The 26,098-nt window shown below is 43.7% G+C and overlaps 2 protein-coding genes across 3 annotated transcripts in view; one reads left to right on the top strand and one right to left on the bottom strand.

Moving 5' to 3' along the window:
• The window catches only part of TIMP4 (TIMP metallopeptidase inhibitor 4), a 118,828-nt gene that overhangs the window by 44,937 nt on the left and 47,793 nt on the right, over positions 1-26,098 (bottom strand). Inside the window, exon 1 of one of the 2 annotated variants that reach the window (XM_006117605.5) lies at positions 1,527-2,045. The exons of the other annotated variant lie outside the window; for it this stretch is intronic. Within the exon in view, the coding sequence (XP_006117667.1) occupies positions 1,527-1,653 (127 nt within the window). The 5' untranslated portion in view covers positions 1,654-2,045. Of the gene's footprint in view, positions 1-1,526; positions 2,046-26,098 lie in introns of those variants that run through there. 2 annotated transcript variants of the gene reach the window in all.
• The window catches only part of SYN2 (synapsin II), a 260,118-nt gene that overhangs the window by 187,583 nt on the left and 46,437 nt on the right, over positions 1-26,098 (top strand). The window contains exons 6-7 of the mRNA XM_075939636.2: positions 21,036-21,098; positions 23,266-23,408. Coding sequence (XP_075795751.1) covers positions 21,036-21,098; positions 23,266-23,408 — 206 coding nt within the window. The remainder of the gene's footprint in view (positions 1-21,035; positions 21,099-23,265; positions 23,409-26,098) is intronic.

Genomic DNA, 26,098 nt, shown 5'->3' with positions numbered 1-26,098 from the left:
CCTTTAAGACCACTTTGCATTGCCTATACAGTGCAATGTGACCATAGCAAGCTAAAGAATCCAGCTCTATATGTTTATAGCAATATATAGGCCCCATCTTGTAGCTCTCTCTCATGTGAATGGTCTAGCTGGCTTGATCAAATCCATAAATACTTGTCAGTTTTCTTATTGTAATTTTATTTTCTGCCCCCATTACTTAGATTTTGATAGCAGCAGAAATCATAAAATAAGATATATATTTGATAAAATATATTTGGGGAAACTCTCCAACGCTTCAGCCTTGTAATTTGCCTTATTCTAAAGGAACACAACATGTAATCAGTATCTCAGGTTTCTTCCCTACTGCCAAATCCAGGAAAAACAAGTTATGAATGCATCAAATAGTTTAGTGTAATAACTTCAAATACCTGATTTTTCTCTATATACCTCAGATTACCTCCTTCTGTACTGTTTGGTATAGGCACCTTAATAAAAAGATTGTGTTACACAATCAGATTAGAAAACAATTTAACTGATGGCCACAACCAGAGCTTAGAGTTTGTCATGGGTACAAAGATTTTCTGTAAGTGTATAAAAGTAATTAATCAGTATGCAGAAGGTATTGCCTATCCCATAGAGATGCTAATTTTGTGACACTTTGGAAACTCATGTTCTACATTTACAGTTCACACTGGATTGAATCTAACCATCCATAGTTTGAGCTGATTAATTCGAAAGATTGCAAATGTCACATTTTCTATTCCCTGTGTTGTCCAATTTTGAGCTCTTTAGGGAATTTTTTCTACATGTTGGTTACATTGTACAACAGTAATCTTAGGTGTATACAGTGAAGCTTTACACAAGATTCTATGACAAGTTTTTCTATAGATAACTTTAAAAGGTCATCAAATGCCTCGTAAATTATTTGTTCCAAAATCACCAAAAATACATTGAAAACAAATTATATTGTAACAAATCGTAGATTGACTAAGTTCAACCCAATACCCCTTTTTCTTTTTACAGAGCACTGTGGCAACAAGTTGTATCTTCACTTTATATATATATATATATATATATATATATATATATATATATATATATATATATATAAAAAGCATGTATGGTATTCATATATTATATAATCTTTTATTCTACATATAAAATGTGAACAGTACTGATTGTCAGCTACCGTATTCCTCCCTACTTTCTTTGAGAGCTTATATAGAAGCTGGTTCTTGTAAAGAAAAGGCATTAAATTATTTACAATGTTAGTTTCAACAATTTTAGTCCGGAAAATTCACTGAACTAGCAAGGAAAAGGAATAGCAACTACCAAATATAAGACCAAATGCATTTTCTTCCATACTTGTCACTTTAAATAAGATCTTCCTATCATTTTGTTTTGAAAACCTTTCGAAGAATAAACTACTTTTTAAAAATGTAGTCTTCACCTGGAGACTTGTACAGAAAAATATCACCATGGTTAAGTTAGCTACATTTGCTGTTTTTACCGACAATGTTAAAAATGGTATCGCAGTAATGACTCACCTAAAGCAGAATCACAGATTAGCTGCTGTGGATGTGCAGGGGCACAGCTGCATGCCTCTGCCAGCTCCTGAATTCTGAGAATTAAAAGAAGCACTGAAAACAACAAGGTACTGTGTATTGGATTCATGCTGCTTTGCTCCCGGCTAACTGGCCAGCTAAAAACAAAATATTCTTTTACTGTTGTTACTGTTGATCTTGTATCTAAACTTCCTAATCCTATGCAGTTCAATTTCAACAGACTTAGATGGTTTAGAAAAGCCCTCTAATGCTCAGTCTGAGTATACGCTTATGTTAACTGACTTCTAATTTCCCTGACATAGGACTCTCTTATTTATTGCCCTGATACTTACAAGTAACCCCGCCTTCCTTTAAGGAAAAAGCACATCATTGGTGAAAATATTGTATGACAGATTTATTGTCCCAAAAGCAAGTTTACCTTACTGGATTGTATCATACTGTTATGAGTCAATGTGACTATTAATAATCAAAAGCATTTTAAAAACATCGGTCTCTTAACTGATTTCATGATCTTTTCCAGATTAGAGAATAAACTAATAAATTAATCTTGTGAATTTCATGCCAGTTTTAATTTTAAAAATAAAGAGTTCTTCCAACTTCCCTGTCATGACCAAAACAATGTATCTAAAAGCAATGATAACTTCCCTTTTTTAAACCCAGATTTTATTTGCAGTTCCTGATCTTTCCCCTGCCCCTCTCTACATTTTCTTGAAATGACTTGACTGTTCACGGGCTGCACAGAACTTCATTCATGAAGAGGAAATGTTTCAATGCCCTGTTTGTGAATCCTGAACAATTGGTAACTACAAGCAATACTGGATAAAAGATCCAAGCTGTAATAAAAGCCATTTTGCTGCTTCATCATACATACATTTAATATGAAATGAGGATTTACAAAAATTCCAGTGAGATATATTCAAGGTGAAGCACTTATTAGTATTCTGTAGTCCCCTGTTATGGGTCCTATTCAAATGAAATGCCATTTCCACATGCACTGGCTAGAAAGGGGCCATGAGCTTCTGTGACTTGACATGCACAAAGCCTAAGATAGTCTTGATTCAGGAGTCCAAAAGCTAAGGCTTTGTCTACACTTAAAGGTTTAAAGCTCCAGCCACGGCAGTGTTTTTAACTGGAAGTGTGGGCACGTCCTGAGTGCTAGGCGAGTGCTCTCCCAGTGCTCTGTGTAAAGCAGGGGAGTAGCTAACAGCGCTGGGACCGTGCTCTCAGTGCTGTAGCCTAATTCACACTGGCGCTGTGCAGCGCTGTAATTTGGTGTATTCGGGGTGTTTTTTCACACCCCTGAGCCAGAAAGTTACAGCACTGTAAAGTGTCTAGGGTATGTCTACACTACAAAGTTAATTCGAACTAACAGCCGTTAGTTCGAATTAACTTTGATAGGCGCTACATATACAAACCGCTAGTTCAAACTTAATTCGAACTAGCGGTGTGCTTAATTTGAACTAGGTAAACCTCATTCCATGAGGACTAACGCCTAGTTCGAATTAAGTAGTTCGAATTAAGGGCTGTGTAGCCCCTTAATTCGAACTAGTGGGAGGCTAGCCCTCCTCAGCTTTCCCTGGTGGCCACTCTGGGCACTACCAGGGAAACACTTCTGTCCCCCTCCCGGCCCTGGAGCCCTTAAAGGTGCACGGGCTGGCTACAGTGCCCGTGCCAGGTGCAAGCCTGCCAGCACCCAGCCAGCAGACCCTGCACCTGGCACAGCTCAAGCCAGCCACCCTCTGCCCCCCAGCCCTCCGCCTCTTTCCGGGACCAGGCTGGCGGCTCCCGGGAGCCTGCCCAGGTCTGCAAGAGGCGGGCGCCCGCCTGGTCTAGTGCAAACATCGTGGACCTCATCCACGACCTCCGCACTAGGCACAGGAAAGTGGCCGTCTAGGGCAGGAGAGCTGCCAGCCTGGCCACCCAGGAGCAGGTGTGCATGAAAATTAAGGTGGTCCAGTGAGACCCCCGACCCTGAGCCCTGAGCTTAGAATGGCCGTACTGGGTCAGACCAAAGGTCCATCTAGCCCAGTAGCCTGTCTGCTGACAGCGGCCAACCCTAGGGACCCTGGAGGGGATGGACCGAAGACAATGACGAAGCCATTCGTCTCATGCCATCCATCTCCAGCCTTCCATAAACAGAGGCCAGGGACACCATTCCTACCCCCTGGCTAATAGCACTCCGTGGACCCAACCTCCATGACTTGATCTCACTTCTCTTTAAACTCTGTTATAGTTCTAGCCTTCACAGCCTCCTGCAGCAAGGAGTTCCACAGGTTGACTATTTGCTTTGTGAAGAAGAACTTTCTGTTGTTAGTTTGAAGCCTGCTACCCATTCATTTCATTTGGTGTCCTCTAGTCCTTCTATTATGGGAACTAATGAAGAACTTTTCTTTATGCACCCTCTCTACCCCACTCATGCTTTTATAGACCTCTATCATATCCCCCTCCATCTCCTCTTTACTAAGCTGAAAAGTCCCAGTCTCTTTAGCCTCTCTTCATATGGGACCTGTTCCAAACCCCTCATCATTGTAGTTGCCCTCCCCTCTCCCACCCTCTCTCTTCCCCTCTCCCACCTCCTTTTCCCAGTCTCCCCGAGTTTTGTTCAATAAAGAGTTTCTATTTTTGAACACACATGACCTTTATTTTGTACATCAGGAAGGGGGGCTAGGGAGGGGTAAGTGGAAGGAGGTGAGGGAGGAATGGGGTACGAGCACCCGATGGGGAGGACTGGGGTGGCTCTGTGGGCTCCTCGGGGTGGAAGCTCTCCTGCAGGCCCCCGATAGCCCCCCCCCTCCAGATGGCAGCCTGTGGCAAGTGCAGCCGGGCTGATGGCCGAGTGCTGTGATGTGCCGAGTGTGGGCACTCAGGGCACTCCAAGCCAGGACTGCTTTGCAAGCGGGAACCCCTGAGAACTGTCTGTCCGGGGTGGGGGTCGGGTCCCTTTAAGCACAGCCCTCGGCTAGCCTGAGACAGCAGCTCCACGCTCTAAGTCCTGCTGGCACTGCTTCCGGCTATCCTTAACCTCAGTTCAGGGTCCACTCAGTGTGGACATGCTAGTTTGAATTAGCAAAACGCTAATTCAAACTAGTTTTTAAGTTTAGATGCGCTAATTCGAATTAGCTTAGTTCGAATTAACTAATTCGAACTGTTAGTTCGAATTAGTGCTGTAGTGTAGACATACCCCTAGTGTCATCTGAGCCTAATGCTCTTCCTTATCTGCAGAACTCTTACTTTTATAACTGTTCACATCTGCATAGCTTGTACACATGAACCTCACCATCTGCCCGTGTGTGGAAGGTGTCTCACATGATTAGCACTAATGGCTGAGCAGAGACGACTGTGGTGTGTGCATATTTGAGAAAAGTTTACATATAGGCTAACGTTAGGTATATCTACCTTGTATTGTAAGCCCATGATTAGTAGAACTCAAGTTACAGACACATTTTTAAATCCAGATTCTTGAACACTGAACTCCAGACTAGGGATCCAGCATCTACATTGCATCACGTGTTGTACTAACACAGAACAAAAATATTGTTCCTGCCCCAAATCTAGGGGCTTGTCTGTGTCTCAGTTTCCTGCGGAGCCAGCCCGGGTGCACACTCTGGGACTTTCACTGTGCTTTAGCAATGCCCACAACACATGAAACATTACACCATAACTAGGTGGTACACGGTAGACTCACACCCTAGCTTGCTGCATGGCTTTGATGGCAGCCTTTAACTACCTGAAGGGAGGTTCCAAAGAGGATGGAGAGAGACTTTTCTCAGTCATGACAGATGACAGAATGAGGAGCAGTGGTCTCAAGTTGCAGTGGGGGAGGTCTAGGTTGGATATTAGGAAAAACTATTTCACTAGGAGGGTGGTGAAGCACTGGAATGGGTTACCTAGGGAGGTGGTGGAATCTCCATCCCTCGAGGTTTTTAAGTCCCACCTTGACAAAGCCCTGGCTGGGATGATTTAGTTGGTGTTGGTTCTGCTTTGGGCAGGAGGTTGGACTCGATGACCACCTGAGGTCTTTTCCAACCCTGTGATTCTATGATTCTATATGCTGCTTCAGTGTTAGATCCTAGGATGAGCTTGCAGTGTGAACAATTAAAAGTGGATTACACTCTTCACATTCAGATCTGAACTTCTCCAAATTTGTAGGATGTTGAATCCAAAGGTTTGGATCATCTCCATTTCTGCTTTGAATTTATAAACTGAACAAATCTGATGAAGTATAGGGATATAAGCAAGTAGTCGACTAGTCAACTAACTGATAAGCCTCGGCTTATCAGTTACTCGCGTTAACTAATGCATATCCACCCCCCAACTTCTATCGTATCAGTGGCAGCAAGAAGGGGGGAAGCAGGAGCTGGTGCTGAGGGGAGCCGGAAAGTACTGTAGACATGCCAAATACTAAGCTCCACAGGCTCTCACTCTCTATATGTCGCCACGAGCATTGATATTTCAAATAAATAACTCGGGATTATTTGATTAGCTCTGCAGTGCAAATATTCTAGACACAATGACTTTGAACAGTTACAACAATAATATTCATTGTCTTCCAATATAAATCCCTAAATGGTTTGGGGCCTGGTAACTTGACAATAGATTGGGTTAGAAGCAGTTCCAATTTTTATTGTTTTGGGTGGGCTCAAAATGAATTAAAAAAAAAAAATTGAGTGAACTCTCAAAAAATCACTTTTTGGGCCCAGTGTTTTGACCAACCCCAAACTAAAACCTATTTTTCTGATATTTTACATTTTTTAGTTTAAAAATTTTCAAAATATAAAATCAAAAAATCAAAATGTTCCAATCTGAAAATATCAAAAAGAAGCTTTTGAAGGGTTTTTTTTTTTAATTTCTTTCCTCCAACTGAAACAATGTGGCAAATCTGACAGAAATCCATGAAATGTTTTAGTCAAACCAAATCTATTTTTTGCTATAAAAAAAATAGTTTTGGTGAAAAATGTTCATGCAGCTATACCTGAGAGAGCGAGCCTGGTTCCCTGAACCAAACTGCTGCAGTGGAAACCTATGGCTTTGGACAAGCTACAATTTCCTAACTTTAAAAGAGAAGGGAAAGCACTAATAGCATCTCTATCAGTTTACAAGTTTCTTCTATTGGTCGTCTAAAGCATGCCATTTTTTGCACAATGTTGGGTACGTAAGAACATAAGAACGGCCATACTGGGTCAGACCAAAGTTCTATCTATCCCAGTATCCTGTCTGCTGATAGTGGCTGATAGTACCAGATGCCCCAGAAGGAGGGAACACAACAGGTAATCATGAACTGATCCCTCTCCTGTCATTCATTTCCAGACAAATAGAGGGTAGGGTCACCATTCCTACCCATCCTGGCTAGTAGCCATTGATGGACCTAACCTCCATGAATCTATCTAGCTCTTTTTTGAACCTTGTTGAAGTCCTAGCCTTCACTGCATCCTCTGGCAAGGAGTTCCACAAGTTGTGCACTGAGTGAAGAAAAACTACCTTTTGTTTGTTTTAAACCTGCTGCCTATTAATTTCATTTGGTGACCCCTAATTCTTATATTGTGGGAGTAATTGTAAATGACTTTTCCTTGTTCACTTTCTCCACACCAGTCATGATTTTATAGACTTCTATCATATCCACCATTAGTATCCTCTTTTAAGAATAGTTTTTTTCCCTTTCTTCTCTTCTGTTTCTTCTTCAGCCTGCAGAGATATAGAAAATAATAGCCTTGGACTGTGAGAATGGTAATGATTACAAATAGCTGCCATATTATTATTCTTTTATTTGAATTGTACTAGCACCATGTAGTCCTAATGAGATCAGATTCCCATTTTAGGAAAAAAGACTTTGAGAATTCAGTAGCAGTTTCCTTTGAGACAAGAAGAAAGTGATCTGTCCCAGGAAATACTGTGTAAATAAAATATATTAAGCTGTGTCTGGGTTTTTTTTTCCTCAATAATATTGCCAGGTCCTCCTATGGCCTCTTTTATAGCATTAGCAGAGGTCTTTGACAAATCTGGAAATTCTCAGATTTATGAATGATAGTTACAGGTATTATTAAGGGATCATCAAAGAAATGAAGATAATGCAGTTATGACCTAATCATCAAAAGAATTCAGCACCTGTGTGATTCCTGTTGCAATCAGTAGGAGTAGTTCAACACCTCAGATCATCAGGCCCGTCTCAGTCTCTTACCATTTTAAATTTACTCATGTGTGCAGACAAACTTATGCTGCTCCTGGTTATATGTTGTTTAATGTATTTTAATCTCTCATGAGCAGTAATTTTATACGGGGAGAACTTCAGAAGCTCCAAAGTTCAGAATCCATCCTGTATTACAATCCAAAATCTGGTTTGAGAAAATCAAATTCTGTATTATCCAAATACTCATATTTTTTGTTAAACAAAAAAATCTTATATCCTAAATAAGTGTACAAAAGAAAGTGCTAGCATTTTATAAGCAAATTAAGTCTTAAACAAATCAAACAGTTCATATGAATCAGTTTGAAAGCACAGAGTTATGAATTCTGTGCAGTTTCATGGGGTGACCATAGCTTGTGCTCAGAGGTGAACTGAGAGGTGATTAGGCAAATTCATGCAGGTGGTAACACCTTCAGAGAAATACCGCTACCTGGAAAAGCTCACATATACTAGTTCTGATTGGATTCTCCAGAGACTAGCATACAATGAAAGGACTTTTCACTAACTAGCCTGAATTTAAACTGATTCAAGGCCTTTGTGACCCAGCAAATTAACAGGGCCATCATGGAAGGCCCCAGTCTTTCATGGAAGGGGTGGCCAGGACTTCAGCCTACTGGGGCCCTAGTCAGACTGATGAATGACCTAGGGTAAGCTTTGAATAAATGTGAAGGAACTTTTTAAAAAATGTTTTCTATGTAAGGCTTTCACGTTTGCTCTTAAAAAAAGTTGTGTGGTAACTTGTGACTTCTGGCAGTTTCAGCTGTTCACAGCCTTTAAAGAGAAAGGAGAGCTCAGATGCTGGCCTGTCTCAGCAATCTGGTTTACGTAGGCAAGGAACTATGCAGCCTGGAACCCACCCCCCACGCTTCCCTGTCAGGAGGGAGAGTGATGCAGGTCTCCACCCAAAAGAAGTGATGGCTGAAGTGACACCTGCTGCTCCCCCAGCTCCCGTTCCTCCTCCCACTCTTTCTCCCCCTCCCGCCTCTTCCTCCTCAACCTCCACACCCCCCACCTCAACCTCCGCACCCTCCTCCCCATCCCCCCGGGGACGTTGAGGCCCCCTTCCCCACGGTGCTGGGAGGCAGTTGGCCCAGCGAAACCCTCACCCCTGAGTGCTGAGCTTCCCCTCCCCCTTCGACCCCTTGCTTCCCCGTTCCAGCTCCCTCCTCCAAGTTTTCCCCCTCCCCTTTCCCACCCTCTCTTCTGCCCTCTCCCGCCTCCTTTCCCTGGTCTCCCCAGAGGTTCATCCCCCCCCCCCCACTTGTGTTAAATAAAGACAGTTTCTATTTTTGAAAATATGTGTATTTTATTTGACATCAGGAAGGGGGGGTGCAGGATGAACCTCTGGGGTAAATGGAAGGACGAGAGGGAGGAATGGGGCACAAGCCCCCAGTGGGGCAGACCAAGGAGACTGTTAGCGCTCCTCAGGGTGGAAGCTCTCCTGCAGGGTCCCCTGAATCCTGACTGCCCCTCGATGGTCCTCCCGGATGGCAGCCTGCAGACAGTGCAGCCAGGCTGCTGGCAACGTGTCCATGTGACACAGCACAGTCCCCGGGGGCAGGTCTGGTTCCATGTTGCAGAGTGCCGTGGGGTTCTGAGTCCTGCAAGCAGAGCACTCCGAGACACAAATGCTTTGCTGTCCCTCAGCGAGGCAGACCAGCAAGCAGAGAAACCTGAGAACTGTCTGTCCAGGATGGGGAGTCGGGTTCCTTTAAGCACAGACCTCAGATAGTGTGTGGGGCTGCTGCCTCAGGGTAAATCCGACCCTGATGCCCTGCCCGCAGTGGTTCAGGGTCCACTCAATGGAACGCTATTTCGATTTAGTTTTTGTGTCTAGATTCAAAATAAGTTAATTTGAAATAGCGCTGTAGTGTAGACATACCCTAACAGAGCAATATGCTGAGTTGCCTTTACTTGTAGCTGAATATTGTTCTGGCATATCCTTCATTTGCACTTGTACAGGACTGAGCCCTATGTTTTTATCTTGTGGTGATGTTACTAAACCCACATAGGCTAGGGAGAGAACATCTTCTGTCTACTTGTTTATTGATTTAGAATTCTTCCTGCCTTTTTCTGGGAAAGAAAAATGACCAAAATGCCACCTTGCTTATTTCATTTTTTAAATTTCCTTTTTCCAAAGTAAGCAGGGCAAAATTAGATTTAGGCTGATGCATGCTCCACAAACAATTTGTATGGTATGAGTGTGGCTCAATGAACTTTCCATGGGCATTATTGGAAAAACAAATATTGAACTTAGTGACTCATATTTATAAAACATCTTTACTTTTTGTGTTGCTGTTTTTTTCTCCCTGTGATTTCCTATTGTGGACTCTGATTCAGTCCTGAGGACTTTTAACCTGCAGACTATTCTGTAAGCCGTTACCAAGTCCACTGTCACAATTGACTGATTTGTGGCTTTCTTGCAAGAGTGTCAAAGCAGCGGGTTTGTACCTAACCTGACATCTGCCTGCAATTTTGCTAAATTATATTTTACCTTTAGAGAGTCATTAAAATTAAATTTGCTGAAAAAATCCTTTATCTAAGCATTCTTTCAGAATTACAGAAGGAACATAAGAATTTTTAGAGCACTTCATTTGTAGATAAGTGCTGTTCAAATTAGCTTGACTGAAATCAGTAGAGGTCCACTGGTAAAAACAGTGACATTATACAGGAGTGAATCAGATCAGATTTGCCTTTTGATAACAAAACTGTGTGAGTATTCACACTGCAATGCAACTTTTGTGGGGGAAAATGCCCATTTTCATTGGCAAAAAACTTCCAGACCCACCAGGGACTTTTTTCCCCTCCCTTGTTGTTGTCGGACGTGCAGGGTAGACACCTTGAGGTGTTTGATGCTGATTCTGGTCCCTGGGAAGTAGACCACGATTCCCAAGCAGCTGTGCTGTCCAGCAGTTTGAACTCCACTGCTGTGCAGCCAGGTGACCCCACCAATCTGCTCTGCAAGTCCTGTGAAATTTAAATCAAATATTTTAAATAGAGAGGCAGGGTAAAGATATCTCAAATAAATATTTTAAATAAATCCCATTTCTTGCTGGCTGGCTTTTCTGTGTGACTTCATTCCAGACGACAGTGACTGTCTGGCTTCATACACCTGGTTGTTGAGGCATTTGATTCAATGAATGAAGTATGTCACACAGGGTCGACCTTACAAATCATGGTGCCCTACACAGCCTGAGCAGCTGCACACTCACCCGTCCCATGGACTGGCTCAGCGTGCAGTGGTCTCACGGTGTCTTTCCAGCTACCCATGCCTGGCCATTACACCAAACTCACTTCCGCTTGGACCACATTGGAGCTGTTGGATCCAATCAGTATATGGGGAGAGGAGTCTGTCCATCCCTAGCTGAAAGTAACTGGTAGGAACTGGCACATGTGCAGGCAAGTTTCTTGATCCTTGTGTGAAAAGGGAGGAGATGCTGCGTGCAGAGTAAAAATGAAAGAACTCAGATAGGCATATCATAAGACCCATAAAGCGAAATGATGCTTCCGGTGCGTCCCTGAAGACCTGCCATTTCTATAAGGAGCTGGACGCAATCCTTGGCAGCGACCTCACTTCCACCAAGAGCCTCTTGGGTACTTTGGCAGGCATGGAGGCTGTATGTGGAGGACCTAACCTGGAGGATGAAATAGTAGATGTACAAGTTCAGGTAGACAAGGACCAGGAGCTTCCCCTAGTGTCACCAAGTGGTCTGGCAGCCAGGAACTCTTCTCTAGTGCTGACAGACATAACCAGCCTGAGCAACCACTTTCTGGGACTGTGGCTTGTGGAGGGCACAGCTGAGGGCATGGAAAAGTGGGTTGCTTTTTGTGTTCCTGTGAGTTGCATGTAGGCCAGTGTAGATAATTGATAACCAAACGGGTGATCTCATGCACATGCTCACTGGAATCTCAGTAGAATCCTGCAGAGAGAGGCTATCGAAACCTTGCCAGAGATACTTGTAAATTTTCTGTGGCAGGTTCCGGGGCCATGAGGCTTTTCCATTCCATCAGTGTAGGACACTAGCCTGTACCATTCATCAATTACTTGTGCAGGAACCAAAGCAGCACGTAGGTGGAGGCAGGGGGAAATTCTGCGCTGGTTTCCCTCCTTACCCTCAGCAGAGAGATGTCTGCCAGGGTGTTATCCACTTCGGGAGAAGTGTGGCGTAATTAGAAGTATTTTCCTGCAAAGGAAATTTCGTAACCTTAGCTCCAATTTCTTTTGTTGGTATGCACTGCTGCCAGCCACCCTTATCCCAGTCCCTCCCTCACCATGATTAAAGTGCTTGTTGAGGTGCTTTCCTCGCAAGTGAGGGGAAATGTTGGAAAATGGATTTGTAAATTAAATGCTATAATGTAGGACTGGACAGTAACAGATGCCTTTTTGTGCATTGTGCTGAACACCAGAGATCTTGATGCCTCACCACAGACAGCTTCAGAGAGTTTGCAACAGATAAGGAAGTGTCTGAAAAGAAGCAGGGAGGATATGGTTCGGAAGTGCTAAATCATGGGGGGGGAGTGCAGACTTTGTGGTCAGTGCTTGAAAAGGGAGCTATGCAACCAACAGGACAACCAGGCCTTCGCTAAGGAGGCCACAGAATGCACGATCGGGGTCATGGAGGACCAGGCGGAGATCTCAAGTGTTTAGTGGAGCAGAACTCTGAGCCAGTATGAGTTTGCCCTCCCCCTCAACCAGATGCAAAATTATTTGTACAGCAACCCCCGTCCATGCCCTCGCATTCCTTTTCCCTCTCTGGGAGTCCTCATTTTTCTATGCACTCCACTCCCTCTCCTAACTTGGATTATGATACCTGGACCTACACAGATTTCTTAATTGTAATCCTTCCCAGCTGTCAGGGGTGCTTTATTACATTACTCTGCACTGTTTTCTGATGAATAAAGACACACTTCTATAATGGTTTAGCACTTATATGTACTGTTGACCAGTCACTACAGTCACAGGTGAAAGCTTTAAATGCATGTTCCTGGCTATGGGTTGAATTGGAGGAGGGAGGAGAGGAAGCAGCCAGAAAGCTACTGTAACAGGTTTATTTCAGTGCCCCTCGTTGTCAAAGTGCTTCCTCAAAGCCTCCATGATGTTAATAACAGCCCTCTCAGCATCCCTAGTGTCTAGCTACTCAAACTTTGCACCCAAGCTCTGTGTCTCAGTGCTCTACCCCTAAGCAAACATTTCAACTTTCAGTTCACCCAAATTATGCAAAGTGCAACATATAGTGATAACCAGAGGAATATTGTCCTCGGGGAGGTCTAGCCTGCCATAGACACACCTCCATCTTGCCTTCAATCTCCCACAGCTATTTTCAGCCACCACGACTGACACACCTGCTTAGTCTGCTGTTAAAGCACTCCCTACTGCTTTCCAGGTGCCCCATGAACTGTTTCATGAGCCAGGGCTAAGCCAGGTTTCCTAGGATCACTATGTGCATTTCCACATCCTCACACTATAATCTTGTGGTCTGGAAAGAAAGTCCATGTCTGCAGTTCTCTGTACAAACCAGTATTCCTGAAGATGCTTGTGTCATGCACCTTTACAGACCACCCTGCATTGTGTCTATGAAGCACTCACAGTGATCCACAAGCACCAGAGAAGTATCCCTTCCTGTTGATGTACTCAGTGGTAAGGCGGGCTGGTGCTAAAATTGGAATGTGTGTGCCATCTGTTGCCCTCCACACACAGTGAGGAAATCCCATGTCTTCAAAGCCAGCAACTATGTCATGCACATTTCCCAAAGTCACTGCCCTTTGTAACAGAATGCAATTTATTACTGTACACACTTGCAGCAGTACAGCTCCAATGGTAGCCTTCCCAACTCAAAACTAATCTGTAAAGAGGAACTTTCGAAAGAAGGCGTTCTTCCTCGTGAAATGAGGTTTACCGAAAGAAAAGCCGCGTTCTTTCGAATTAATTTCAAAAGAACACGGCTTGAGTCTGGACGCAGGGGAAGTTTTTTCGAAAAAAGGCTACTTTTTTCGAAAAAACCCCTGAGTCTGGACACAGCCTAGCTGTCTACACTGGCCCTCTTGTGCAAAAACATTTCCGGAAAAGGGCTTTTGCCTGAACGGGAACATCAAAGCATTTGCGCAAGAAGCACTGATTTCAGACAGTAGAATGTCAGTGCTTTTGTGTAAAATCAAGCAGCCAGTGTAGACAGCTGGCAAATTTTTGCGCAAAAGCGGCCGCTTTTGTGGAAAAACTTGCCAGTCTAGACGCAGCCTTGATGAGGGAGCTCCCGATGTGAACACGATCTGTTGACAGATGGGGCAAGTGTGAAAACACATTAGTGACTTTGCTGTTGTTGATTTCTGCGTGTTGACATCAGTTGTCTTGACAACACTTGATAGTAGAGAGATACTCTAAGACTTGTGTCAAACATGAATGAACTTCCAGTTTCAAAACATCCTTTAGTAACAGTCATTTCATTTGTCTCGTTATTTAATATATTAATTTATTTCCTGATATTAACATATAAAATAAATCATTATGTGTGTCATTTCAGTGAATGCAACTTTTATAGTAAATGCTGTACTAGCCAAAATGTAGGAATTTTGACTTCTGTTATCTCAATTTAAAAGGATTTTTCCTGAGTAGATTCTTATTCCTTTCTTTTCCTGTAGAATATAATATGGTTTTCATTCCTTCCGGGAACATATCTACAAGTTTACAGATCAAAGCAGAACCAGATATTAACCATAAGATTCAGTTTAAGTTCAGACGCTGTTGAAATTAAACTCCAAATTTATTATAAAATAATTATATGAGAAGTTTTAAATCACTGAAAAGACAGAATACACACTCTTTAATGTGTGTGTGCTTTTTGCATTCTTTAGAACCTGATAAAATAATCAAAAGAGCATGCGAGAGGGCGTTTCAGACCTTGAGAGACCACCTTATCCAGGGACCGGTATTGGCCCAGCCGGACTTTTCCAAGCCCTTCACCTTACAGACAGATGCCTCCGAGGTAGGCCTCGGGGCTGTGCAATCCCAGGAGGTGGGCGGAGTAGAACACCCTCTACTGTACCTTAGCCATAAGTTATACCCTAAGGAAACTAAGTATTCCACCATAGAGAGGGAGGCATTGGCAGTGAAGTGGGCCGTGGACACGCTGAGGTATTATTTCTTAGGTAGTACCTTTTTGATAGTGACGGATCATGCCCTTCTGAGGTGGTTGCAAACAATGAAGGACACCAATGCGCGTATCATGCGCTGGTACCTAGCTTTGCAGCCGTATTCATTTCAAGTGGCACATAGGCCAGGGAAGACACACGGAAACGCAGATTTTTTTTCACGCATAGGTCCGGAAGAGGGGGAGGAGAGACTACCGGGAAGGAACCTTTTAAGGGGGGAGGTGTGTGACGGGGCTAACCTGCCCCGCACTGAGCAGGAGGGAGAGGAGCCCATTTATTGGGTAGAACATGCCCCTCCCCCACAGCCCTATCGGGCATGCTCGCAGTGCAGCCTCATTATAAAAGGCTGCGAGGCTGCTCAGTTGGGGCAGACTGCCGGGAGGAAGGAGCTCCAGCCCAAGCTGCAGGCCCGCCGCCGGACCTGTAGCCGGATTTAGAGCCGGAGAGACCGCCGCTATTGCTACTACCATCCCCGGGGTGAGCACAGCCCCAACGCCGATGCCAGGGGGCTGCCCGCCCCGCTGCAGAAGAGACCCCCGGCGCTGCTGCCCCAGAGACAGGACCAGCTGACGTGGCTGCCGCCGCCAGCCCAGCGTCGCCAGGTGGGACCTCCGTCGGCCACAAGGCTGGGGTAGGAAGCAACCCAGGGCAAGGGGCAGGGAAAGCCCCGGTGGGCTCAGCACGTTTTGGGGAGGACCCCCCCCGCTGAGCCAGTGGTGGGAGCCACCCAGCACCATTAGGGCCCTGGGTTGGGGTCCGGTGGAGAGGGAGGGCCCGGACCCCCCTAACCCAACCCCTCAGGGCGTGAACTAGGCCCCAGGGCCTGCTGTGACTGTGGACTAGGCCTCTGGGCCGGCTGCAATTGCTGAACTAGGCCGCAGAGCCTGCTGCCTATGAAGGGGAGAAGGGAACGAGGCGGGAGGCCCCCGCCACACTGTTACAGAAGTCATTTTTGGCTCTCAAAGACTTTAAGGTCGGAAGTGACCATTTAACATGACCTCCCGCACATTGCAGGCCTCAGAACCTCACCCACCAAATCAGTCTTTCATTCCCAGGTGTCATCAGTCAGGATTTGGGGTTCGTCCCAATGAGTTCCTGACAGGTCTTCTACTCTGTCAATGATAAACTTTTGACTGTGTGCATGCATGCTAGTTGGGGGGGATAGGGGGGGAAGGAATGCATTCATGCATGTGCTGCCCTGTCTATTGTGTTAACCATGCACAACTAGCTAACACAACAGACTTCTGAGAGAAGCCTGAGACCACAAATTGAAATCACCCAAGCAGGTTTATTGCCAAATGACACAGACTAATAGTTGTCAGTGAACAGACTCACCACTGCGCCACTACATTTATGTAAGCCGTGGTAATGGACTAACATCCATTAAGAGTCCTGGATATCCAGTGTCCCTTCATGGTCAGCCAGTGATCACCCTTTGGGCTTCACTTTTATACACAGGTACAAACAAGTTACATATCAATGACATATTAGGTTGCCACCCTCTGTTAGCTGGTTATCACCCCTTAACTGGCAGAAGGGGGTTTACTTACTATTCATCATGCTGTCAACTTTGACCCAGTCCTAAACATAGAACAGTATGTACTTCATTTGTGGGGATGTGGTTGGTACCAACATTTTTCTTAGCAAGGCATTCTGTTACAATCCCTCTGGATTGTGCTTTTAGCCTATGCTTGGTACCTGTGCCTGATACCTTTTGGTGTTCTTTATGCTTGACCTGGCTTATATTATTTCTCTTTAGCCAAGTCTATTTCCTGCCTGCAATTTCACTGAGCCAAAGTCTTGTTCACTAGATTTCAGGCCTGTTGTTTTTATGTTACAGGCCTTTATTCAGGCCTGCTGACTTTATGTTACCAAGTCTCAACTTACTACACCAGGTGAGAGCCGTTTCCCCAAAGGCCAGTTCTTATCCCTTGTCTCACCTTTCAGTCCATTGTTTTCCTCCTGCAGATCCAGGCTGAGTTCACAAAGATTGCTGTTGGTGTGTGTCAGTTGTTCAGTCCTTGGGGTTCCCCTTGCTTTCTATAGTCTCCTCTAGTGTGATTTGGTTTCAGACAGTCTGTAATGACTTATTCATACCACCCCCACCAGTTACAAGATACAAACCATTCATATCTCCTCCTCTGCCCAGGACAGTATTTAGCCCTTCTATACTCATTGGATTGTAATCCTAAATCAATGTCACTTGCATGTGTATCATTCAGAAAAATAATATAGAAAATTCCCATTTGATCATGGGGGGCGGGACAGATTTGTTTATATTGATAATTTGGGGAAAGAGGAGGAACCCAATCACTGAGATGAAAAGATTTTGATCAGTTCTAGTGCTAAATGTTGATGTTATATCATTTTGTTAGTTCAGTTCCCAAGTACTGAAAGACCAGATAAAATTGAGTTTAGTTACTCTTTATTAACAGTGTACAAGTGTAGGAGCTTTATTTATAGAGAAGTAGTCACAGCTGATTAAGGTTCTTCTACAATAAAGTATTCCCAATACATGCTTAACATTAACCATTTCTTTAAGTGCTTTGCTTAGGTCCTAAATGCAAAAGTGAAGTCAAGCCATTTAAATTAGCAATAGAAAATAATTGCTTGCTTTTTTTAAGCCTTCAGGTGGCCACACAAAATAGAGAGGATTGGGGAAACCACTTCCATTCCCCTTCATAGGCAAAACAAAGGGACCAGGACCTGGCCAACAATCTTGGGGAGGGGGAGGCGGTAGGGAAAAAATGTTTATGGTAAAACCAGTTTATTCAGAGGACACATCCCATTGTCATTGCGATCTGTTTTTTCCTAACTCTGCACACACATGCCTCATTTGCATAGAAAATTTCTTTGTGCACCTACATAGTCATTTGCAAATACTTAATTTAGAAGCACAACTATCTGTTTATGAAATCATATTTGGGTATGTAAACATGTTCATATTTAGATTTGAAAAGCAGACTATTAATGAGCAAACTTGTTCCCAAAAGTAAGTAAAGTCTGTTGTCCCATAGGACGTCATTAGAAAAAGTAGCAAGTGTTTGCTTTTGTGCTGCTAAATGTTCACTTACAGTTGTGCAACAATGGCCAAAATCTGTGTGAATGTTGAATAAACAGCATATTTATACTTTTAACATTTCTGCACGTCAAATATTCTGTTTAAAACCAACTATTTTAATGCATAGTTCTTTCATAAATGATATTACATTAATATTTTAATTCAATGGAACGATAATTGCACTATTGGGAATAAAAATGTGTGATTAATGTTTAACTGGCTATTTTTTTCAAAAAGGCTACTAATGTGAAATAGTTTTCAGAAGTGTCAGGCTTAATGTATTGCCATTGCCATCAGAATTATACTGACAGCATAAAACAACTTGACAATGCAAAGGATGTCTAAAAATTCTTAAGGTACCTGTTGTGTTTCCAAGTTTAGAAAAGAGCAGACTGAGGGGGGATATGATAGAGGTCTATAAAATCATGAGTGGTGTGGAGAGGGCTGATAAAGAAAAGTTATTTATTAGTTCCCATAATAGAAGAACTAGAGGACACCAAATGAAATTAATGGGTAGCAGGTTTAAAACTAATAAAAGAAAGTTCTTCTTCACACAGCGTGTAGTCAACCTGTGGAACTCCTTGCCAGAGGAGGCTGTGAAGGCTAGGACTATAATAGAGTTTAAAGAGAAGCTGGATAAATTCATGGAGGTTAGGTCCATAAAAGGCTATTAGCCAGGGGATAAAATGGTGTCCTTGGCCTCTGTTTGTCAGAGGCTGGAGAGGGATGGCAGGAGACAAATCGCTTGATCATTGTCTTCGGTCCACCCTCTCTGGGGCACCTGGTGCTGGCCACTGTTGGTAGACAGGATACTGGGCTAGATGGACCTTTGGTCTGACCCAGTACGGCCGTTCTTATGTTCTGTTCTTATGTTAAGATACTGCCAAACCTGTTTTAGCTTTGGGTATGAAATGTTCGTTCTTTTCCACACTAATTGCATCTTTTATTCCTTACACTCCGTAAGATAGGACAGTGAGCTGTCACTATATAATACATGAGATGCCCAAAATGCCCTTTTTGATTACAAATAATCCTAATTGTACACGTTTTCTTATAATTCCATTGGAGTTGTTTGATATAATATACCCATTAGCTTGTGTCCTCCTCTGTCCTGGAATTTAAATGCAGAGAGGATGCGTTGTCTATGTTTTAGATCAATGAATTTGGAAAAATCAGCAGACTAGGGTTCTGTGTTCCCAGCTCTGCGACTCACTTTCTGCATAAAGAGTATGAAGTCACAATTGCTGTATTCAAAGATAATTACTCCATTCAGGCTCACAAGAATCTCATAATGAAATTGAAAACCCAGCTGCAACTAGAGCTTGAAGTAGCAGAGGCCAGTTTACAAGGAAGGAACATTAGCTAGCTACCTTACTGGCTTGTGCCAAAATTCCTCCCTCCAGTACTCTATTTATTTTAAACTTGGCCATTCTCAAGAGAGGACACACAACATTACATAAGACATTCCAAACTTCTATTGTAAGCCTTAAGACCTGCAGTTCATGTTTTCTTTCCATTATCATCGTCAACATTTATTTTAGGAGGGGCAAATAAATAGAAAAACTTTATTAGGCAACTTCCCACTGTAGGATTTTTGTTTTTAGAATGATAGAAAAATCAGGTGGAGCAGCATTGACTCAAATGTGTTATTGTGCAGCAATGCTGATTGCAAAGTTGTGCAATTTTAATAGATCAACTGAGCCACTCAACAAAGCTAAGGAGATTTATAAAGAAGAAAATTAATGAATGAGGTACAGCTGTAGTTATTAAACATTTCAACTGTACTGTAAAGAGAGATGCCTAAAGCTTCCTATGAAATTCTACTATGAAAAAATCTTCCTATGAAATTCTAGGCATGGTGTAGAAATGTACTTATTCATTTCTAGTTCTTTGCTTTAATCTCCCTAGTATATCCTTGGTTTGTTGGCTCTGAGGAGTCTTCCCTCTTCTCTCTTCCTCCTTTCATGCTGAACATGGTAAGAACCAGCTATAAGTGAGGGAGCCCAAAAATCCATGAGAGATTAAGTACTCTTTTTAACCGAGAGGATTTGGCTCTTGTACTCTTCTTATGCTTTGTGATCACTGTCATTTTGAACACCAACAATTTCTTGGATTACCTGTCAAATTTATAATAGAGGAAGAAGTCCAGATGCTAACCCTGGGCTATCAAATTAGAAATTCAAATTACAGGTGCAGACAATGATATTAAAAAGACAATATCTACCCTTTCAGCTATCTGCAGGATATTTGCTGTGGTTAAGGCCTGAATCTAAGCAGGCTGAGAGGCATGAGAATATGTTGTTTTTCAGCACGTCTCCAAATTAAGTTTTAACTGGAGAGTGGCAAGTGTTTTTAATGCTCCCCACTGTGTGGACAAGAACTTGGTTGGAATCCTAAACTGAGGCTATGTCTCCACAGCATGGATGCTCTTGTGCAAGAAAAGCTCTGATTGCCATTAACAGAATGGCCACCAAGGCACCTGTGCTTCTTTTGATAAGCTGTTTTTTGCACAAGAAACCTGTTTGCAGTCCACACACACCTTTCTGTGCAAGAGGTCTTGCGCAGAAAGGCTTATTCCTTGTAGAAAGAAGAATAACTCTTGTGCAAAAAGCCCTCTCTTCTTCCGATTTACTGTAAATTTACGTGTGCAAAAACACACTTGTAGTGTGGACTCTCCGTGAATTTTTGTGCAAAAACAGCTGTTTTTTGCAAAAGCTGTGCAATGTAGACATAGCCTGAATTAGAATATAGTGGTTGTATCTTTATTATGAGTTTTAAGGTTTGGGTTCAAGTTAAATATCTGAGCAATCCATGGGTACTTCTAAAATATTTGCAGAGGAAGAACTGCTTTTACTACATTTTTGTTGTGATTTAAAAAAACTAAATGCAGAGCTGCATGAGACAGAGGAATGTAACATAATAATGATGCTCTTACAAATGCCAGTGTGACAGAGGAAGATATGCAAGCCAGTTAAAACCAGGATGAAAATTCTAATAAATCCTGAACAGCTACTTCAGAAGAAGTTATTTTCATGTATATTAAAATGTTCATAACATCAGTGGACAGTTAAATTAATACTCTTTCCTTTTCTTCCACTCTTAGTTAACACTGCCAACATTTCCTGTTGTCGTGAAGATTGGACATGCTCATTCAGGCATGGGAAAGGTGCAGGTGCTATTTATACATAAATATACTAGGGGATTTCTGGTGCTAGTCTACATTTTAATTGTGTACTGTAAATATTAAAATATATAAACTTCTTCCTAGTAGGGGTTGAAACTTGTGAACTGGTCAAATTCCAGCTCAGGATCCTGATTCTGCAAGCCCTTACTTGGGTCCCTATTCAGGACAGTATTTAAGCATATGCTTACATCCCCAAATGGTTTAAATTCAGTCCTTGACTTCAGCACATGCTCAGCTGCTTTCCTGAAGTAGGGCCTTTTGTGATAATTTTGTTGACTATTTTGTTGACTGCAGCAGAACTACTTGAAAAGCCAGGCTTATAGAAACAAATAAAGATTTGCAGGTCTGAGAATCTAGTAAATAAATTCTCCTACAGCTTCCTAAATTCTCACAATTGAATACAGTATTTTTCTTCATTTCCTAGAAATACAGCACACTTACTGCATTCAATCCCAGTGATAATCTAGAGCATTTTACTGTTGGGTGAAGCAATTTCTGTATCACTTAGATCTGATGATGGTGGTATCAGTATATGTCTCAATTATGCTTCCACTGATGTCAGCTGGTGCAGGTACTGTATTGATGAACTTTTTCAGAGAAACTTTTTAAGAGATCTTCAGATGAAAAAGAATTGAACAAGGGCAATCTTCAAATGATACTTATGCCCTTCGATTTCCAAAAAGTCTATGAATGAACATTCTGAACAGCTCTGAACCTCCTGTATACAACAAAGCTAACCTACTACAAAAATTATGGAAACCAAGAGAAGTAATACATGACATTACAATTACTTAAACATCCTTACCAGTGGATTAGCTTAAGCAACTAAGCTCTTTTTCTTAAGAGTTCTATAAATATACTTAAATTAAAAACAAAAACCAGAAAACTTGATCTTATCCACATTATTACTTTGCCACTCTGGTTTTTCTTACTTTATTGATTTGTGCAAAGTTTATGAACTTGGCTTTCTATGAGGTTTTTTTAAATCGTAGTCACTCCATTATTCATCTTCTCTCCCACATACATTGGTTCTTAAATGAGATTAAGCCTATTTCCATATATTCATAATTTCTACTATAGCGGCCATATACTGTTCTCAAATATATGCCTGCAACTCCTACTTGTATTCACACTATAACATTTTTTCAAAATTTGGCATTAGTACAATGTATTTATTTATAAAATTGCTAGAAAAGGAATTAAGAAAATTCTCCTCTTGATTCTTTTTCAAAAATTTTCTCAAGATCTGCTATAGGGGAAAGTAAATGGTAATAATTGCTGTATAGTGGAATCAGTTTAAACTATAGACAGAAATAGCAAATGGGAAAGATTTTACACATTTAGTTAAATTATAATCATTTTACTCTAATCTGTTTTTTAAATCAGAATTTAATGAAAAGGCATTTTATTTATACTTGAAAATTCAGCCTAGTGTAAAAAGTGTAATTCTTGTAGAAATCTCTGGACCAAATATTCATTGTTGAAGTGCAAAGTACATATTATCTGCATCCCATAATAGTTGTCAAGAGGGAAGTGTTACCTGTGTTTGTGAACTCTTAGGGTGTGTCTACACTTTCTCCCTTGTTCGAACTAGGGATGCAAATGTAGCCAACCGAAATTGCTAATGAAGTAAGGATTTAAACATCCCATGCTTCATTAGCATAATCTCACCCGCATGCTATTCCACTCGTCAGCTGATTCGAAGCAGGAAGTGTGCTCCAGTTAGTTCGAATCAAACCCCTTGGTTCAAGCTAACATTACTCCTCAAAAAATGAGTAACATTAGTTCGAACCAAGGGGTTTGATTCGAACTAACGCGTCCCGGAGTGCACTTCCAGGTTCGAATCAGCTGGCGAGCGGAATAGCGTGTGGGTGAGATTATGCTAATAAAGCACAGGCTAGTTAAATCCCCACTTCATTAGCAATTTTGGTCTGCTTAGAAAGTACACCACTTATTGCAGGCATATTTTTGGCATATTCTAATTTTCATAGCTACAACTTTTCTCCAGATAAAATAAATTGTCCATTCTTTATTTTGTAAGCTGGTAGTATAAAATTAATATTTCTCACAAGTCATTTGTAATTGCATTTTACAGTAAGTTGTTCTTGTTGTTTTTCTCTTCCATATGCTGCTTGTGTTATGACAACAGGTTAAAGTAGACAACCACTATGATTTTCAGGACATAGCCAGCGTGGTAGCACTGACCCAGACCTACGCCACCACTGAACCCTTCATAGATTCCAAATATGACATCAGGATCCAAAAGATAGGCAGCAACTACAAAGCATACATGTAAGCCAAAAGTTATATATATATTTTTTTTCATTTACCAAGCAGCACTAAAACTCACTTGGTTGAAATCTAATGTCTCTTTTTAAATAGTCCTCTGTAGTCAGCACTTTGGGGAAAAGGTATTTTATACTTTTTTAAGTTTGTTGATGGATATTTCAATTTAAAAAGCTTTTTAAAACATCTCAGATGTCTATTGTTTATATTAGTGCATTTTGTTGAATTCTGTTACAGAAATAATTATTTTTGGAGGAGGGAGTGGGAAGGGAAGAATTAAACTCCCCCGTGGGGCAACCCTTTCATAGCAATTTTTCAAAATAGTTTCAGGGAACCAACCACAATAAATGGAATCTAAGGGTATATCTATACAGCCAAACTGCTATTTTGAAATTAAATCGAAATAGCAGAGGGCTTATTTCGAATTTAGTAAACCTCATCCCACGAGGAATAACACCAAATTTGAAATGGCTAAATCGAAATAAGTGCTGTGTAGGTGCTTATTTTGAAATCGGGGGCCTCCAGCCCTTCCCAGGGTGCCCTGGTGGCCACTCTGGGCCAAACCAGGAAAACTCTTCTGCTCCCCACCAGCCCCGGAGCCCTTAAAGGGGTAGACTCTGGCCACAGTGCCTGTGCCAGCTGCAAGCCTGCCAGCGCAGAGCCAGCAGTCACTGTCCCTGGCCCAGCATAAGACAGCAAGCCACTGGCACCCAGCCCTCCTCCGCTCCCCCAGAACAGGCTGGCAGCTCCCAGGAGCCTGCCAGGGACCGCAAAAGGCGGGCGCCTTCCTGGTCCAGTGTGGAGATCATGGACCTGATTGAGGCCTCCAATGTCCATGATCTCAGCACTAGACGCAGGAATGCGGCTTTTCTACAGGTGGATGGCTGACAGCCTGGCCACCAAAGGCCACATGCGCACCCAGGAGCAGGTGCACATGAAAATCAAAGAGCTGTGGCAGGCCTATGCTAGGGCCACAGGGGGCATCTCCCAACCAGGGGCTGACCCAGACTGCTACCCCTATTATGATGCTCTGAACCACATCCTGGGGGTCAGACAGTCCGTGCCCCTCAGCTGGTCATCGACCCTGGGGCAGAGAGCTCTGAGCAGGGCACGGAGGAGGAGGACAATGGCCAGGAGTCACAGGAGCCCGGAGGGCACGTGGCACTCACCCAGGACCCCCGAGGAGTCACAGCAGCCATGTCACCGGTGTCATCCGAGGCCGAGGAGGCCTTGACATGTGAGTGCCATCACTGTCCCCTTATGCGGGGCGGTGGGGGGGGGGGGAGGAGAGGGAGATGTCGTACCGCACATGTGGGCCTTGCTGACCCCGGAGCACGCAGCAACCTGTGCATGGGCCGTGCCACCCTGGGCATGTGGCCCCGGCTGGCTGCCACACAGGGGCCCTGGCCTGTTACATGCGTGTGGGTATGTATGAAGGCACATGACATGCTCCTGACCCTGGGGAGGGACACTGCATGATGCCCTCCCTCCACAAGCCTCTTCTACGCAGAGGCAGGGCACAGCTCCCCTCCCCCCGCACATCCACGCTATATACAGCACAGGGGCATGTGTGCAGTCCTGGGCCAGCTCACGCTCCCGGGGATAGCAGGACATAGCAAACATGGCCTATGTGCAAGCACATTGGCTCTGATGCAGAGACCTGCCGTCCTCGCTTTGCAGAGGGGGGCTGGGCTTCACGCACTGTGTCCCCAGGATAACTGACCACTTCTCTTGTTTCCACCCTGCCCAGGGCAGTCAGCAGGCTGACCCAGAACCAGGAGTACCACCAGCGGCAGCACCTGGGGCTCCTGAGAAGGCAGGCCCACATCCTGGAGCACTGGGTGCGTGAACACCTGCATCTGAGGCCGGAGAGCTGGCGGGAGCTGCTTGCTGAGGGCTGTGCCATCTGCAACCACCTGCAGACCCTGGTGCAGAGATTGTCTCCTCCCGCTCCAACCCCTGCTGCCGACCCATCTATCGCTCCTCCTTCCGCTCCTGCTCCCCTTCCTGCCTCTTCCTTCTCCCCTCCTCCCCACCCCACTCTCCATACCCACTCCCTCCCCGGGGACGCTGAGGCCCCCGCACCCACAGTGCTGGGGAAACAGGTGGACCATCAAGACCCCCAACCCTGAGCTTCTCCTCCCCCTTCCTCTCCTTGCCTTCCCCTTCCAACTTCCTCCTCCCATGTTTACCCCGCCTCTCTCCCACCCTCTCACCTCCCCCCACCCTAGTTATGTTCAATAAACAGAGTTTGTTTTTGGCAACACACGTGGTTTTATTTCACATCAGGAGGGAAAAGTGGAAGGACATGAGGGTGGAATAAGGCACAAGGCTCTGGTGGGGCATGCCCTGGAGGCTTCACTCCTCCTCCATCTGGAATCTCTCCCACAGGGCCTCCCGGATACCGACAGCCCCCAGCTGGGCCTCCCGCATGCCACCACCACATGCGGAATAGTCCTCTTGGAGAGGTCCAGGCGGGTGAGGAGGCATCTAAAATGGGCCTTCACCTGGCCGAAGGCACCTTCCTCCACGATGCAGGCCCTGCTGAGCCTGGCATTAAAGGGCTGCCGGGAGGGGTTGAGGTGGCCTGTGTAGGGCTTCATGAGCCAGGGCTGTAGTGGGTAGGCTGCATCCCCCACCAGGCACACAGGCATGTCCATGTCCCCGACCCTGATGTGGTGGTTGGGGAAGAAAGT

The sequence above is a fragment of the Pelodiscus sinensis genome, chromosome 11 (assembly GCF_052426305.1).
Source record: "Pelodiscus sinensis isolate ZL-2025 chromosome 11, ASM5242630v1, whole genome shotgun sequence".
NCBI lineage: Eukaryota > Metazoa > Chordata > Testudines > Trionychidae > Pelodiscus > Pelodiscus sinensis.
This window is presented reverse-complemented; position numbering and strand designations above follow the sequence as displayed.